The sequence below is a fragment of the Erythrolamprus reginae genome, chromosome 1 (genome assembly GCF_031021105.1).
Source record: "Erythrolamprus reginae isolate rEryReg1 chromosome 1, rEryReg1.hap1, whole genome shotgun sequence".
Classification (NCBI taxonomy): Eukaryota; Metazoa; Chordata; class Lepidosauria; order Squamata; family Dipsadidae; genus Erythrolamprus; species Erythrolamprus reginae.
This window is the reverse complement of record NC_091950.1, coordinates 4,510,752-4,529,065: the sequence shown is the minus strand read 5'-3', so window position 1 is coordinate 4,529,065 and position 18,314 is coordinate 4,510,752. Positions and strand designations below refer to the sequence as shown.

The following is an 18,314-nucleotide window of genomic DNA, read 5'->3' as shown; positions in this document are numbered from 1 at the left end:
AAACCTGTGTGAAGGGTCCAGGGCACAGCTGGGGTCAGTTTTTGGGCCATCGACACCCAGGATCTGGCTCTAGGGGCAGCTCCCTTTGCAGAGGTTTATCTCGGGCACCTGTCAGCGTTCCTAATAGCACCTAAGAAATAAATGGAGACCTCACCTACAAAAGGATATTGACAAAATTGAACGGGTCCAAAAACAGTGCAGTCAGGCAGTATGGAAAGCAAGTAGGATGCTTGGCTGCATAGCTAGAGGTATAACAAGCAGGAAGAGGGATATTGTGATCCTGCTATATAGAGCGCCGGTGAGACCCCATTTGGAATACTGTGTTCAGTTCTGGAGACCTCACCGACAAAAAGATATTAACAAAATTGAACGGGTCCAAAGACGGGCTACAAGAATGGTGGAAGGTCTTGAGCATAAAACGTATCAGGAGCTCTTGAGAAAATATAGTTATTTCTTAGCAAAAACTTCAGAAGAGAAGGATTTAGGGGTAGTGATTTCTGACAGTCTCAAAATGGGTGAGCAGTGTGGTCGGGCGGTAGGGAAAGCAAGTAGGATGCTTGGCTGCATAGCTAGAGGTATAACAAGCAGGAAGAGGGAGATTGTGATCCCCTTATATAGAGCGCTGGTGAGACCCCATTTGGAATACTGTGTCCAGTTCTGGAGACCTCACCTACAAAAAGAGATTGACAAAATTGAACGGGTCCAAAGACGGGCTACAAGAATGGTGGAAGGTCTTAAGCATAAAACGTATCAGGAAAGACTTCATGGACTCCATCTGTATAGTCTGGAGGACAGAAGGAAAAGGGGGGACATGATTAAAACATTTAAATATGTCAAAGGGTTAAATAAGGTTCAGGAGGGAAGTGTTTTTAATAGGAAAGTGAACCCAAGAACAAGGGGACACAATCTGAAGTTAGTTGGGGGAAAGATCAAAAGCAACATGAGAAAATATTATTTTACTGAAAGAGTAGTAGATCCTTGGAACAAACCTCCAGCAGACGTGGTAGATAAATCCACAGTAACTGAATTTAAACATGCCTGGGATAAACATAGATCCATCCTAAGATAAAATACAAAAGATAGTATAAGGGCAGACTAGATGGACCACGAGGTATTTTTCTGCCGTCAGTCTTCTATGGTTCTATGTTTCTATGTAAACCAAGTCCCAGTCCAATTCTCTCAATCAGAGCTCGATTTATTAACAGAACCATGTTGCGTACGCCCTAGCCACTCCAATTCTGAACACCTCCCAGAATACCACCTGGGTTAAGGTTCATCTTACATACCCCACACCCACAAGTTCATCACGAGAGCCAGTCATAGAAACATAGAAGCAGGAACCCTATAGTACACCAGTCAAGTGGCAGTTCAATCTTCTCTTAAAAATGTCCAGAGTATTGGAGTTCACAACATCCACTGGTAGGTTGTTCCATTGGTTGTTCCATATGTTTATCCCAGGCATGTTTAAATTCAGTTACTGTGGATTTACCGACCACGTCTGCTGGAAGTTTGTTCCAAGGATCTACTACTCTTTCAGTGAAATAATAATTTCTCACGTTGCTTTTGATCTTTCCCCCAACTAACTTCCGATTGTGTTCCCTTGTTCTTGTGTTCACTTTCCTATTAAAAACACTTCCCCCCTGAACCTTATTTAACCCTTTAACATATTTAAATGTTTCGATCATGTCCCCCTTTTCGTTCTGTCTGTGTGCAGGGGCTTATCTTCAGTTGAGGCAGAACAAACGGTGACCTTGGCTTGGAGAAAGGAATCTTTGCTTGTGTCTAGTAACTTTTCCCCTCTGACTACTCACTACCCCTCCCATCCCCCCTTGTGTTGTGTCAGGCCGAACTCTCTCACTCCACATGAAGACTTTGGCCTGACAGGTGCCTTCAATGAGAAACACCTGCAGAGGGTCACGGCTGGGCTACTGCAATCCACCCTCACCTGGGGCTGCCCTTGAAGACTATTTGAAAGCAATAGCTGGTTCACAATGCAACAGTGTGAGCACCAATGGCCTTTTCTTGGTGCGCGGACATTTTATGTTATTTTAGGAAATTTATATCGACGCCTGCTTGCACGTGGCTTACAAGGATATTAAAACCATATAAAATAAATATAACAAATAATAATACAGACACAAGCACACACACACACACACCAGTTAATGGGCTCCGTCCCGCTCTGGCCCACCCAGGCCCTCTTGACAGAACCGCGTCTTCAGGGCCTTCTGAAACAAGGCTGGTCTCCTTCTGGTGGGGTCTGGTGTGGCTGTCATGTAACGGCTCTTCCCTTCCCAGGGCATGGAGAGCGTCCGGAAGGAGATTGACGAGAGCGTCTTGGGTCAGACTGGTCCTTACAGGCGTCCAGAGAGACTCCGGAAAAGGACCGAATCTTCCGGTGAAAGGCTGAAAGACGAGCGGATATTCGAAGCCAATGAGTAGGTGTCAGGAGTGGGATTGGCCTTCTCTCTCTCTCTCTCTCTCTCTATCTCCATCCATCTCCATCCTTCCATCCTTCCATCCATCCATCATCTCCATCCATCCATCCATCTATTCATCTCCATCCATCCATCTCCATCCATCCATCCATCCATCCATCCATCTATCTAGATTTATAATATATATGGTAAATGATTTAGCTTTACTAGATAAATGGTCAAAGCAATGGAAACTGCAGTTTAAATGTTTCCAAATGTAAAATAATGCACTTGGGGAAAAGGAATCCTCAATCTGAGTATTGCATTGGCAGTTCTGTGTTAGCAAAAACTTCAGAAGAGAAGGATTTAGGGGTTGTGATTTCTGACAGTCTCAAAATGGGTGAACAGTGCAGTCAGGCGGTAGGGAAAGCAAGTAGGATGCTTGGCTGCATAGCTAGAGGTATAACAAGCAGAAAGAGGGAGATTATGATTCCGCTATATAGAGCGCTGGTGAGACCACATTTGGAGTACTGTGTTCAGTTCTGGAGACCTCACATACAAAAAGAGATTGACAAAATTGAACGGGTCCAAAGACAGGCTACAAGAATGGTGGAAGGTCTTAAGCATAAAACGTATCAGGAAAGACTTCATGAACTCCATCTGTATAGTCTGGAGGACAGAAGGAAAAGGGGGGACATGATCGAAACATTAAAATATGTTAAAGGGTTAAATAAGGTTCAGGAGGGAAGTGTTTTTAATAGGAAAGTGAAGACAAGAACAAGGGGACACAATCTGAAGTTAGTTGGGGGAAAGATCAAAAGCAACGTGAGAAAATATTATTTTACTGAAAGAGTAGTAGAACCTTGGAACAAAATTCCAACAGATGTGGTTGGTAAATCCACAGTAACTGAATTTAAACATGCCTGGGATAAACATAGATCCATCCTAAGATAAAATACAAGAAATAGTATAAGGGCAGATTAGATGACCATGAGGTCTTTTTCTGCCATCAGTCTTCTATGTTTCTATAAGCCACTCTTCTCCTCGTAGACTCGGCGTGGCCTTCTCAGGGGCTCTGGGAGCAGGCAGCTTGCTGTGGGGTGATTGGGGGGCAGGGGCAGGGAATGAGCCTTGGCTAGGAGCGCCTATTTTACCCAGGGCTGCAACTGAAGCATCAGGGGAGGCAAAATGTGTTCCATAATCCAGCTGCCCAAACATTACAAACCCTCTGAAATCAGTCAACGATTCCTTTGAGCGCCGGCAAAAAGATTCTCTCTTACCCCGCAGGCTAACAAGTCTGTTCGACAGGGAGATGAGTAGTTTGTCTGCCCCATCTATTCATCTCCACCGCCTGCCTTTTATCCCCAGAGCTGGCGTGGGGCTTTGCTAGCAGAGGTGGCTCTGTCAAGGACCTGCCCATAGATTTCCACTGCTCTCCTCTCCTCTGCCTTCGGAATATTTGCCTATCAGGCACAGGACCCAGCTCTTCCTCATCAGCCACCTCATCAGACCTGGGGGCTGTTGATTCTCCATCTGAGGGCTGACAGACGGCCCAGGGATATCTTTTAATTATGATTTCAGAAGGTAACCCACCCAGCCAGACACAGACCAAGATATAAGAAGAAGAAGTCTTCAAAGGAACGCACTGCAGCAGGAGCTCTTGAGAAAATATAGTTATTTCTTAGCAAAAACTTCAGAAGAGGAGGATTTAGGGGTCGTGATTCAAGAGGGAAGTGTTTTTAATAGGAAAGTGAACACAAGAACAAAGGGACACAATCTGAAGTTAGAAACATAGAAACATAGAAGACTGACGGCAGAAAAAGACCCCATGGTCCATCTAGTCTGCCCTTTTACTATTTCCTGTATTTTATCTTACAATGGATATATGTTTATCCCAGGCATGTTTAAATTCGGTTACTGTGGATTTACCAACCACGTCTGCTGGAAGTTTGTTCCAAGGATCTACTACTCTTTCAGTAAAATAATACTTTCTCATGTTGCCTTTGATCTTTCCCCCAACTAACTTCAGATTGTGTCCCCTTGTTCTTGTGTTTACTTTCCTGTTAAAAACACTTCCCTCCTGAACCCTATTTAACCCTTTAACATATTTAAATGTTTCGATCATGTCCCCCCTTTTCCTTCTGTCTTCCAGACTATACAGATTGAGTTCATTAAGTCTTTCCTGATACGTTTTATACTTCAGACCTTCCACCATTCTTGTAGCCCGTCTTTGGACCCGTTCAATTTTGTCAATATCTTTTTGTAGGTGAGGTCTCCAGAACTGAACACAGTACTCCAAATGTGGTCTCACCAGCGCTCTATATAAGGGGATCACAATCTCCCTCTTCCTGCTTGTTATACCTCTAGCTATGCAGCCAAGCATCCTACTTGCCTTTCCTACCGCCCGACCACACTGCTCACCCATTTTGAGACTGTCAGAAATCACTACCCCTAAATCCTTCTCTTCTGAAGTTTTTGCTAACACAGAACTGCCGATACAATACTCAGATTTAGGATTCCTTTTCCCCAAGTGCATTATTTTACATTTGGAAACATTAAACTGCAGTTTCCATTGCTTTGACCATTTATCTAGTAACGCTAAATCATTTACCATATTACAGACCCCTCCAGGAATATCAACCCTATTGCACACTTTAGAGTCATCGGCAAATAGGCAAACCTTCCCTACCAATCTTCCCCTATGTCACTCACAAACATATTAAAAAGAATAGGACCCAGAACAGATCCTTGTGGCACACCGCTTGTAACCTGTCTCTGCTCAGAATACTCGCCATTAACAATGACTCTCTGATGTCTACGCTTCAGCCAGCTGCAAATCCACTGAACTATCCAGGGATTAAGTCCAATCTTCACTAATTTGTCTATCAGCTCTTTATGTGGAACCGTATCAAAGGCTTTGCTGAAGTCCAGATAGGCAATATCCACGGCACCACCTTGATCCAACACCTTTGTGACATAGTCAAAGAACTCAATGAGATTAGTCTGACACGATTTGCCTTCAGTAAAGCCATGCTGATTTGGGTCCAATAAGTTATTGTTTTTTAGATGCTGATTTATCCTCTTTTTGAGTAGAGTCTCCATCATTTTAACTACAACTGATGTCAAGCTAACTGGCCTGTAGTTTCCAGCTTCTTCTCTACTGCCCTTCTTGTGGATAGGCACAACACTGGCCATTCTCCAATCCTCAGGAACATCTCCTGTTAACAAGGATTGGTTAAACAAATCAGTCAGGGGGGGTAGCAATGACAGATCTGAGTTCTTTAAGAACTCTGGGATGGATGCCATCTGGACCCATTGCCTTATTTATCTTTAATCTTTCAAGTTCTTCTAAGACATCGGCTTCTAAGATCACTGGAGCTGAATCCGTACAGCTGGAAGCAATGCTATATCCCTCTATAGTATTATTTTGTAAGGTGTCCTTTGAGAAAACTGAACAGAAGTAGCTATTGAAATGGTCAGCGATCTCCTTATTCCCATTAATGCATGTATTATTCCCGGTACTAAGCTTTGTGATGCTGCAGTTTTTCTTCTTCCTATCACTAATATATCTGAAGAAGGTTTTATCCCCCTTCTTTACAGATTTTGCTATTTCTTCCTCTTTTGAGGCTTTAGCAGCATATATTATCTGTTTCGCCTCCTTCTGTCTCATTTTATACACCTCTCTATCAGCTATACTTCCAGACTCTTTATACCTCCTATAGGCAGCCTTTTTTTCATTGACTATGGCCCTTACATCATTGCTAAACCATAGCGGTTTCTTCTTCCTTTTACCTTTAGTTACTTGCTTTACATAAAGTCTTGTGGCTTTTAAGATGGCCTTTTTTAATACAGTCCACTGGGTGCTCGCTCCTGCCATTTTATCCCTCCCCTTTAATTCATTATTTAAATATTCCCCCATTGCATTAAAATTTGTTTTTCTGAAATCCAATACTTTGGTTGCAGTATAGGATTGCTCACAATCAGTTTTTACATCAAACCACAAACATAGATGGTCGCTGCAACCTAAATTTTCTCCCACCTTGACCTCTGAAACCCGATTCCCATTTGTAAAAACTAAATCTAGAATATTCTCCCCTCTAGTTGGTGTCTTAACTAGCTGTGCCATAGTTGGGGGAAAGATCAAAAGCAACGTGAGAAAATATTATTTGACTGAAAGAGTGGTAGATGCTTGGAACAAACATCCCGCAGACATCGCTGGTAAATCCACAGGAACTGAATTGAAACCTGCCTGGGATAAACATAGATCCATCCTAAGATAAAATACAAGAAATAGTATAAGGGCAGACTAGATGGACCATGAGGTCTTCTTCTGCCCTCAATCTTCTATGTTTCTATGTTTCTACTTGAAAGTTCACCTCCCTTGTCCCCCACCCACAAACTTGTCATGTTGCCCACTCAGATTGTGCCAGCGTGGCCAGTCCTCCTTCGGCTTCCGCCCAGGAGGGTGGGCACAGGATGGCCTTGAACCCTTTGAAAGAATGCCTTGTGGCTAAATAAGCTCCCTACTTAAAATCACCCCTCCATAATTCCGATAAACATCAGGCCCCACTATATAGATAGTGTGGCAAGCCGTTAATTTATCCCCAACTTCTGCACTGGCTTGGCATGTGCCTTGCTCACCCTGGGGCCTCGCAGGCGGTTGGCCGTGAGGGTTTCTCCAACGGGGGCCGAAAACTCTCCTTCCCAACGTCTGGAGAATCGGGGAGGGGTAGTGGGAGAGGCCGGCCTCCTTCCCTATAACCTCCCCCGCTCTCCCCCCTCCAGGCAAGCGATGGGCGTGGTCCTCCACAAAGACTCCAAGTGGTACCAGCAGTGGAAGGAGTTCAAGGAAAACAACGTGGTTTTCAACCGTACGTATATGGGGTCGCGGTGGGTCGTGTGGTGCTGCCAGTTAGTCGGCTCGAGACCTGGTGGCTGCTATAGGACGGGGCAAGCATGGGTGATGTGCTGGTGCCTGGAGGCTGTTGGGGTCTGGATGGGTGTCAACAGACTCAAACTCAACCCGGATAAGACGGAGTGGCTGTGGGTTTTGCCTCCCAAGGACAATTCCATCTGTCCATCCATCACCCTGGGGCTAGAATTACTGACCCCCTCAGAGAGGGTCTGCAACTTGGGTGTCCTCCTCGATCCACAGCTCACATTACAGAAACATCTTTCAGCTGTGACGAGGGGGACGTTTGCCCAGGTCCGCCTGGTGCACCAGTTGCGGCCCTATTTGGACCGAGAGTCACTGCTCACAGTCACTCATGCCCTCATCACCTCGAGGTTCGACTACTGTAACGCTCTCTACATGGGGCTACCTTTGAAAAGTGTTTGGAAACTTCAGATTGTGCAGAATGCAGCTGCGAGAGCAATCATGGGCTTCCCAAGGTATGCCCATGTTACACCAACACTCCGCAGTCTGCATTGGTTGCCGATCAGTTTCCGGTCACAATTCAAAGTGTTGGTTATGACCTATAAAGCCCTTCATGGCCTCGGACCAGAATATCTCCGGGACCGCCTTCTGCCGCACGAATCCCAGCGGCCGGTTAGGTCCCACAGAGTTGGCCTTCTCCGGGTCCCGTCGACTAAGCAATGTCGTTTGCTGGGAGCCAGGGGAAGAGCCTTCTCTGTGGCGGCCCCGTCCCTCTGGAATCAGCTCCCCCCAGGGATCAGGACTGCCCCCACCCTCCTTGCCTTTTGTAAACTCCTCAAAACCCACCTCTGCCATCAGGCATGGGGGAACTGAGACATCCCCCCTTGCCTATGTAGCTTTATGTATGATATGTTTGTGTGTATGCTTTTTTATGTACTGGGGTTTTTAGGCTTTTTAATGTAAAATTGTTATTTTACAATTTAATGTTAGATTTGTTACTGTATATTGTTTTTTTCATTGTTGTGAGCTGCCCCGAGTCTGCGGAGAGGGGCAGCATACAAATCTAATAATAAATAATAATAATAATAATAATAATAATAATAATAATAATAATAATAATAATTCCTCGGTCCAACGCCTGCCGAATCAGCAGTGGGAACGCAGGCAACCACGAGTTGATAGATGGGCGCCACTTCAATGGGCAGATTAATAGGAACAGGGAAAAACAACACCCCCCCCCCCCCCAAATTGGGCCTTCCCTGGGCAGTGGTGGTGTCACCAGCTAATCCTTCAACCCAGAAGCGCTTCAGGGCTTCTGACAGAGAGGTTCAACACCATAAGCACTGCAGGATCCCTGCCCTTCCCTCCCTCTCCATCACCCAGAGTCACTTCGGGAAAGGAAGGGCAGGAAAAAAAAAATTGCTGCAGAAGAAGAATTAAATAAATAAATTTCTGCTCGGGGAGCCTGGAGCGACGCTTCTCAGCTGTCAGATAATTTTGGTGGCACAGTGGTTAGAGCGCAGCACTGCTAGCGGCTTCTGCTGACTGCCGGCTGTAGATCAGCAGTTCAGATCTCGCCACCGACTCAAGGTTGACTCAGCCTTCCATCCTTCCCAGGTGGGTCAAATGAGGACCCAGATTTATTTATTTATTTGTTTATTAGATTTGTATGCCGCCCCTCTCCGAAAGACTCGTAGCGGCTCACAACAAGAAACAGTACAAATCCAATACTTAAAAACAATTTAAAACCCCTTAATATAAAACAATAATACATCTCATACAGACCATACATAAAGCGCACGAATCCCAGTGACCAGTTAGGTCCCACAGAGTTGGCCTTCTCCAGGTCCCGTCAACTAAACAATGTCGGCTGGCGGGACCCAGGGGAAGAGCCTTCTCTGTGCTGGCCCTGACCCTCTGGAACCACCTCCCCTTGGAGATTAGAACTGCCCCCACCTTCCTTGCCTTTCGTAAACTTCTTAAAACCCACCTCTGCCGTCAGGCATGGGGGAACTGAGACATGTCCCCCGGGCCTATATAATTTGTGTATGGTATGTTGTATGTATGTTTTTTAATTATGGGTTTTTTAGTTTTTAAGTATTAGATTTGTATTTTACATTGTGTTCTACTATTGCTGTGAGCCGCCCTGAGTCTACGGAGAGGGGCGGCATACAAATTTAATAAATAAAATAAATAAATAAAGCAGAAACGGCCCACGGGAATCTATTTCCCCATGCCTGATGACAGAGGTGGGGAGTTGATTCCAGAGGGTCGGGGCCGCCACAGAGAAGGCTCTTCCCTTGGGTCCCGCCAGATGACATTGTTTCGTTGACGGGACCCAGAGAAGGCCAACTCTGTTGGATCTAACCAGTCACTGGGATTCGTGTGGCAGAAGGCGGTCTCGGAGATATTCTGGTCCGGTGCCATGAAGGGCTTTAAAGGTCATAACCAACACTTTGAATTGTGACCGGAAACTGATCGGCAACCAATGCGGACTGCAGAGTGTTGGTGTAACATGGACATACTTGGGGAAGCCCATGATTCCTCTCGCAGCTGCATTCTGTGAGATTGTTGGGGAGAAGAGGCTAACTCTCTGTAAATCACTTAGAGAGGGCTGGAAAAGCACTGCAAAGTGGTATATAAGTCTAAACGCTATGCTGTTATTGCTATCGACGCCACTATCCAATCTACTAGCATCTTTCCTCTTTGTGTTGGGGAGACTGGGCTGAACCTCCAGAACCGCCTTCTACCGCACGAATCCCAGTGGCCGATAAGATCCCACAGAGTTGGCCTTCTCCAGGTCCCATTGACCAAACAATGTTGTCTGGCGGGCCCCGGGGGAAGAGCCTTCTCTGTGGCAGCCCCGGCCCTCTGGAATCAACTCTCCCCGGAGATTAGAACAGCCCCCTCCCTCCTTGTCTTTCGCAAATTACTCAAGACCCACCTATATCGCCAGGCATGGGGGAACTGAGACACCTCCCCCAGGCTTTTATATTTTATGTTTGGTATGTATGTGTTGTTTGGTTTTTCAATTGTTGGGGTTTTAGATATCTTTTTCTTTTAATTTTAGATTTGTCTTACTGTTATATTGTCTTTTACTATTGTTGTGAGCCGCCCCGAGTCTTCGGAGAGGGGCGGCATACCAATCTAATGAATTATTATTATTAATTATTATTATTATTATTAACGGATTCAGGTAGACCGGGCCAAAGCAACATGGAGTGGCCCCTTCCATTTTCCAGGAGGGCCTTGAGTTTGACCACCCTTTGCTGTTTGAACTCATTTTTAAGACTCTTGGACGGGGGTCTGCGACCTTGGCAACTTGAAGGCGTGTGGACTTCAACTCCCAGAATTCCTCAGCCAGCAAAGTGGAACTCTGTGAGTTGAAGTCCACAAGTCTTGAAAGTTGCCAAGGTTGGAGACCCCGGCACTAGGAAACGATGTTTTTTCCAGGGCAGGTGTGTGTGTGTGTTTGTATTCATTCTCCGAGAACTCCCCTTCTGTTTCCTTAAGGTTTCTTTGAAATGAAGATGAAATACGACGAGAGTGACAACGCCCTGATCCGTGCCTCGCGCGTCATGACGGACAAAGTGACCGACTTCATAGGTCAGTCTCCTTTTCCCCTTCCCCCTCCTCTCTCTCTCTGGTGGGCAAGGGACATTTCTGGCCGGCCATTGGCAGCATCTTGTAGGGCAAAAACCCGTGTTTGGAATATGCAAGGTTTCCAAAATTGCTCGACGGTGGTTCATTCACAACAGCATTGAGACCATTGCCTTCTGTCAATCACTTTTTGCACTCAATAACCGTTGCGGGATGCCTAGAGCAGGGGTCTCCAACCTTGGCGACTTTAAGCCTGGCGGACTTCAATTCCCAGAATTCCCCAGTCAGGAAAGCTGGCAGGCTTCAAGCAAAGCTGACTGGGGAATTCTGGGAATTGAAGTCCGCCAGGCTCAAAGTCGCCAAGGTTGGAGACCGCTGGCCTAGAGACCCCTGGCCTAGAGTCATGTGATCCAAATTTCAAACACTTGGCAACTGGCTGATACGTACAGTGGTTGCAAAGCTACTCTCACCCTACCAGTTTCGGCAAGGGGCTTTTAATTTCATGGGTGTCTCAAAGTGGGGTTGGTCCCGAGATCGAAGTCTGAGTTGGGGCTTATTGATTGGTTGATTCAGCCCAGAGTGAAGACCAAGCATTCTCAACTGTGGCCCCTTGAAGATCTGCAGACTTCATCTCCCAGAATTCTCTGGCCAGCACATTGTTCTGCCCCAGCTAAGAATATAGCAAACACCCAGTTTGTTCGAACTTATAGAAACATAGAAGACTGACGGTAGAAAAAGACCCCATGGTCCATCTAGTTTGCCCTTATACTATTTGCTGTATTTTATCTAAGGATGGATCTATGTTTATCCCAGGCAGGCTTAAATTCAGTTACTGTGGATTTACCAACCACGTCTGCTGGAAGTTTGTTCCAAGGATCTACTACTCTTTCAGTAAAATAATACAGTGGTACCTCGTGATACGAACCCCTTGCCATACGAACAATTCGAGATACGAACCCAGGGTTCGGAAATTTTTTGCCTCTTCTTCCGAACTTTTTCCATCTTACGAACCCGAAAGTTCGGCAAAAGTTCGGGTTCGGGTGGCCACCGAGAAGCCCCGTCGCCTGGCTGTCGCCTTTTCAAACAGTTGGGGGGCTTCTTGGTGTTCTCCCGAACGCCGAACCCGGAAGTTCGGCAAAAGTTCAGGGTCGGCATTCGGGTTCAAGAGGACGGCGAGAAGCCCCACCGCCATAGTTCCCTGTAAGCTGCGCAGCGCGCTATAGCGCAGGCAAATTTTAAGGACAGCGCAGAGTTTTCCAAGCTGGCGCGGAGCGGGTTTCTCCCCGACCGACAGCTGATCCGCCCCTCCCAAGCTGTTGGTGGGAGAGAAAGCCCCGGCTTCCTGGGCTCTGCCGTCGGCCGCGCCCATCTCCTCCCACGCCCTTCCGCTTCCCTTCGGTGTCGGAGGAGGCGTTGGCCTCCTTCCCAGCCGCCGTGCTGGGAGCTGCCCCCTGGAGCCAGGGGCAACGGGCCCAGAATCGGCCTCCTCCCCCACGCCGTGCAGGCCAGCAAATCGTCAAGGCTTCTGAGGTGAGCTGCGTGGCGGCAGCGGGAGGCAGAGCCAAGGGGAGGGCATGCCGGCCAGCAAAGCCGGCTTTCCGGGAAAGCAGTGTGCTTTTCAAATGCGCTGCTTTCCTGCACCTCTTTCCTGGGCAGGGGGGGGAGAAGGTGGCCGCCTCCCCACCCTGCCCAGGTAAAAGGTGTAGGAAAGCAGCGCATTTGAAAAGCGCACTGCTTTCCCGGAAAGTCAGCTTTGCTGGCCAGCACAGGGCTTGAACCCTGCACCCGTCAGCAAAGCTGGCTGCCCGCCAGCCCGATGTCTGTCCGTGTGTGTGGGGCCCCCCGAATGTGCCAGCCTGATGTCCGTCCATGTGTGTGTGGGGGTGAATCCACCATCCACGCCACCAGCCTGATGTCCGTGCGTGCGGGGGGGGGAGCCAATCCGCCAGCCACGCCGCCAGCCTGATGTCCGTCCGTGCAGGGGGGGACGAATCCGCCAGCCACGCCGCCAGCCTGATGTCCGCCGTGCAGGGGGGGGGGACGAATCCGCCAGCCACGCCGCCAGCCTGATGTCCGTCCGTGCAGGGGGGGGGGACGAATCCGCCAGCCACGCTGCCAGCCTGATGTCCGTCCGAGCGGGGAGTGTGTGAATCCGCCGGCCACGCCGCCAGCCTGATGTCCGTCCGTGCGGGGCGAATCCGCCAGCCACACCGCCAGCCTGATATCCGTCCGTACGGACATTGGGCTGGTGGGGTGGCCGGCGGATTGCTCCCCCCTAGCATGTACGGACATCGGGCTGGCGGCTGGCAGCCAGCTTTGCTGACGCCGGCCAGCAAAGCCGGCTTTCTGTGAAAGCAGCGCGCTTTTCAAATTCGCTGCTTTTCTGTGCGAGTCCCGCAGGCAGCCCAGCCAGGCGGCGGAGGAGGCCGAGGCGGAGTGGGGCTCCATGAGGCGAGCGGGCCTCGGCACGGCCTCAGCGAGGCGAGTGAGTCCTATAGAAGTGTTTGTGCCACGCCAGCCCGAATTTGAAAAGTGCGCTGTTTTCCCGGAAAGCCAGCTTTGCTGGCCGGCGTCAGCAAAGCTGGCTGCCCACCACCAACCCGATGTCTGTACGTGCTGGGGGGGGGGCAATCCGCCGGTCACCCCGCCAGCCCAATGTCCGTACGTGCAGGGGGGGGCGAATCCGCCGGCACTGCCGCCAGCCCGATGTCTATCCATGTGGGGGGAGGCGCGAATCCGCCGGCCACGCCACCAGCCTGATGTTCGTCCGTGCGGGGTGTCTGTGTGAATCCACCGCCCATGCCACCAACTCGATGACAAAGAGGGAATGAAAGAGGGAGAGAAAGAAAGAGAGAGATATAAAGGATAGAGAGAAAGAGGGAATGAAGGAGGGAGAGAAAGAGAGATGTATAAAGGATAGAGAGAGAGGGAGGGAGAGAAAGGAAAGAGAGAGAAAAGGAGGGAGAGATAGAGGGAATGAAGAAGGAAGAGAAACAAAGAAAGAGTGAGAGATATAAAGGATAGAAAGAGGGAGGGAGGGAGAGAAAGCGAGGGAGGGAGAGGAGGGAGAGAAAGAAAGAGAGAGATATAAATGATAGAGAGAAAGAGGGAGGAAGAGAAAGGAAAGAGAGAAAAAGAGGGCGAGAAAGAGGGAATGGAGGAAGAGAAAGAAAGAAAGAGTGAGAGATATAAAGGATAGAGAGAAGGAGGGAGGGAGAGAAAGGAAAGAGAGAAAAGGAGGGAGAGAAAGAGGGAATGAAGGAGGAAGAGAAAGAAAGAGTGAGAGCTATAAAGGATAGAGAGAAAGGGAGGGAGGGAAAGACAAAGAGGGAATGAAGGAGGGAGAGAAAGAAAGAGTGACAGATAGAAAGGATAGAGAGAAAGAGGGAGGGAGAGAAAGGGAGGGAGAAAAAGAGGGAATGATGGAGGGAGAAAGAAAGAGACATATATAAAGGATAGAGAGGAAGAGGGAGGGAGAGAATGGAAAGAGAAAGGGAGGGAGAGAAAGGAAAGAGATGAGAGAGGAAGGAGGAAAGAGAAAGGAGGGGGAGCGAATTATGGATGTCAGAACTCGCGTACGCCTGATAGTGTGCGCTCACACTTTATTTATTTATTTATTTAGACTTCTATGCCGCCCAGTCCCAAAAGGACTGCTGCTCAGACACTATACCTTTCTGCCCACACCGGGAAAAAATTAGAGGGAACACTGCCCACCGCCCAGCTGTTAGCTTTTCAAAAGAGCCGCGGAGCTGTCGGGCGGTCGGGAGGCTGGAAAGGAGGTGGGGAATCCCAATAGGGAATTCCATGGGCGGAGCTTTGACGTCACAAAGACGTCCTTCCTGGCTGGCTGTTTCAAAAGGCGACAGCTGGGCGGCGGGGCTTCTTGGCGGCTTACCGAACCCCGAACCTGGAAGTTCGGCAAAAGTTCGGGTTTGGCGTTCGGGTTCGGGAGGATGCCGAGAAGCCCCCCCGGCTGTTTCAAAAGGTGACAGCCGGGCGGCGGCATTTTTTTTTCTTGCACGCATTAATTCGTTTTACATTGTTTCCTATGGGAAACAATGTTTCGTCTTACGAACTTTTTGCCTTACGAACCACCTTCTGGCACCAATTAAGTTCGTAAGACGAGGTATTACTGTACTTTCTCATGTTACTTTTGATCTTTCCTCAACTAACTTCAGATTGTGTCCCCTTGTTCTTGTGTTCACTTTCCTATTGAAACCACTTCCCTCCTGGATCTTATTTAACCCTTTAACATATTTAAATGTTTTGATCCTGTCCCCCCTTTTCCTTCTGTCCTCCAGACTCTACAGATTGAGTTCATTAAGTCTTTCCTGATACATTTTATGCTTCAGACCTTCCACCTTATTGTAATCCATAACCAACTACTAATTAACTGTCTTAGTAGAGGTTATACACCAACCTCAAAACAGTCTTTTCTTGCAAAAGCCCAAATGTTAATTAGTCGTCATTAACAGCCTGGCATAAGTTCAGAAAGTCTTAAATCATGGAAGAGCAATTAGTCTTTGTGTCCGGATATAGATATATATGCAGAGTAAGGCAGGAGGACTAGATAAGATATCAGGATATATTGTGGCAATTTAATGAACCAGATAAATAACCAAGAAGACACATTTGTATAAAACAGTAGTTTACTCTTCAGTGAAAAATATCTTCAGTCTTCTATATTCAGGAATTTATATCAGCTATATTAAGCTTACTTACAAGTAGATACAAAACCAATCCAGGTTTCTTCGCATCACTATCTCAGTTGTACTCAACATCTAACTCAGTGTTTCCCAACTTGACAACTTGCAGATATTTGGACTTCAACTCCCAGAATTCCCCAGCCAGCATTTGCTGGCTGGGGAATTCTGGGAGATGAAGACCAAATATCTTCAAGTTGCCAAGGTTGGGAAACACTGATCTAACTCACACTAAAACTGCTTGTTAGCTTGTTTATATGTTGCAAACCCAACTGTCTTGTACATAGAAACATAGAACATAAAAGTCTGATGGGAGAAAAAGACCTCCTGGTCCATCTAGTCTGCCCTTCTACTATTTTCTGTATTTTATCTTAGGATGGATCTATGTTTATCCCAGGCATGTTTCAATTCAGTTACTGTGGATTTACCAACCACGTCTGCTGGACCTTTGTTCCAAGGATCTACTACTCTTTCAGTCAAATAATATTTTCTCATGTTGCTTTTGATCTTTCCCCCAACTAACTTCAGATTGTGTCCCCTTGTTCTTGTGTTCACTTTCCTATTAAAAACACTTTCCTTCTGAACCTTATTTAACCCTTTAACATATTTAAATGTTTTGACCATGTCCCCCCTTTTCCTTCTGTCCTCCAGACTATACAGATTGAGTTCATTAAGTCTTTCCTGATACGTTTTATGCTTAAGACCTTCCACCATTCTTGTAGCCCGTCTTTGGACCTGTTCAATTTTGTCAATATCTTTTTGTAGGTGAGGTCTCCAGAACTGGACACAGTATTATTCCAAATGTGATCTCACCAGCATTCTATATAGCAGGATCACAATCTCCCTCTTCCTGCTTGTTATACCTCTAGCTATGCAGCCAAGCATCCTACTTGCTTTCCCTACCGCCTGACTGCACTGCTCATCCATTTTGAGACTGTCAGAAATCACAACCCCTAAATCCTTCTCTTCTGAAGTTTATAGTACTAAGACAGCTGCAAAAGCTGCTGGCGCATCACCAACGTCTCTTGAACGGGATCCACTATCAGCTGCACAAACTGCTGGCGGGCCACAACACACACGGCCCCCTTGAAGATCTGTGGACTCCCAGAATCCCCCAGCCAATATGTGGCTGGCTGGAGAATTCTGTGAGTTTTGAAGTCCACCCAGATCTTCAAGGGGCCTTCACAGTCGAGAAAGTGGCGAAGGCAGAGCGGGCTGGAGAATGCTGGGAGTTGAAGTCCGCAATTCCTCCAGGGGCCTTCATAGTTGTGAAATGCTGGAGACAGAGCTGGGGGACGATGTGGCTGGTCCTTACTGCCTCCCTTGAATAGTGATGGGCGAACCGAACTCGCACAATTCGGCTCCGTACCGAATTTTGCGGTGTTCGGTATGCCGAACACAAACCCGAAATTTTTTGAAACTTCGTGCAAAGTTCGGGGTTGCGTTCGGCGTTCGGAGCTTTGATGTCACCGGCAGGTTGCTAAGGACGCCAAGGTGATCACTTCCTGGATTCCATTAGCAACCTGGGGGTGATGTCAAAGCTCCGTCCCCGGAATCTCTTTGTGGGAGGGATTCCCCAGCTCCTTCAAAGGGAGGTCTTCACGTAAAAATAAACATTGTTAGTTTTACGAAAAAGGACGGCGCTGCAAGCAAAGGGCGGTCCTTTCACATAAAAATAAACATCTACAGAGAGGGGCAGCATACAAATTTAATAAATAAATAAATAGAGAGACAGACAGACAGACAAATAAATAAATATGTTTATTTTTACGTGAAGACCTCCCTTTGAAGGAGCTGCGGAATCCCTCCCACAAAGAGATTCCGGGGGTGGAGCCTTGACGTCACCGGCAGGTTGCTAAGGACGCCCAGGTGATCACTTCCTGGATTCCATGGAATCCAGGAAGTGATCACCTTGGCGTCCTTAGCAACCTGCCGATATACGTGACGTCAAAGCTCCGCCCCCGGAATCTCTTGGTGGGATTCCCCGTTCGAGTTCGGTTCGGGTTCGGCCAAATTTTGCCTAAAGTTCGTCCGAACTTGCCGAACCCGAACACCGTTGGGTTTGCCCATCACTAACCTTGAACCATCCCTGCTGTCAATCCAGTGCGGATGTTGGTGATAAATAAACGGCTTGCCCCACTATCTATAGAAGGCCTGATGTTGATGGGAACTTGGGAGGGGGGGGATTTTCATGAGGGAACAGATGCAGCCACAAAGCATTTTTTCGAGGGGTTCAAGGACATCCTATGCCCACCCACCTGGGCGGAAGCAGAAGGAGGGCTGGCCATGCTTCTCCATCTGAGTGGTGAACGTGACAAAGTTGTGGGTGGGGGGACAAGGGATGTGAACCTTCAACTGGATGGGCAACTCAGAACCAGGTTTCCCAGTGTGGGCACCAGGATGGCTCCGGCAATACATTGGAACTTTGAGGAATACCTTGAGTTGGACTCTGATTTAAATTTGGATGTTACCTGGAACCTCGACACCTGTAGGGCTGGTAGGGACGGAGAGAGGGAAGGAAGGAAGTCGCGGTGTGGGGAAAAGGCCCTGACCCTCCTTCCCGCTTAGCCATCTCAGTAGCCTCTCTCCCTCCGGCAGGCGGGCTCTTCTCCAAGACGGAGATGTCCGAGGTCCTTACAGAGATCTTGCGCGTTGACCCCAACTTCGACAAGGACAAGTTCCTCAAGCAGTGTCAGGATGACATCATCCCCAACGTTC

At 47.8% G+C, this 18,314-nt stretch overlaps 1 protein-coding gene across 1 annotated transcript in view; it reads left to right on the top strand.

The window, feature by feature from the left end:
* The window catches only part of TIMM44 (translocase of inner mitochondrial membrane 44), a 38,433-nt gene that overhangs the window by 13,764 nt on the left and 6,355 nt on the right, over positions 1 to 18,314 (top strand). The window contains 4 exon segments of the mRNA XM_070743847.1: positions 2,299 to 2,438; positions 7,203 to 7,288; positions 10,807 to 10,899; positions 18,195 to 18,314. The exon segment at positions 18,195 to 18,314 is cut by the window's right edge and continues 5 nt beyond it. Of these exon segments, the coding sequence (XP_070599948.1) occupies positions 2,299 to 2,438; positions 7,203 to 7,288; positions 10,807 to 10,899; positions 18,195 to 18,314 (439 nt within the window).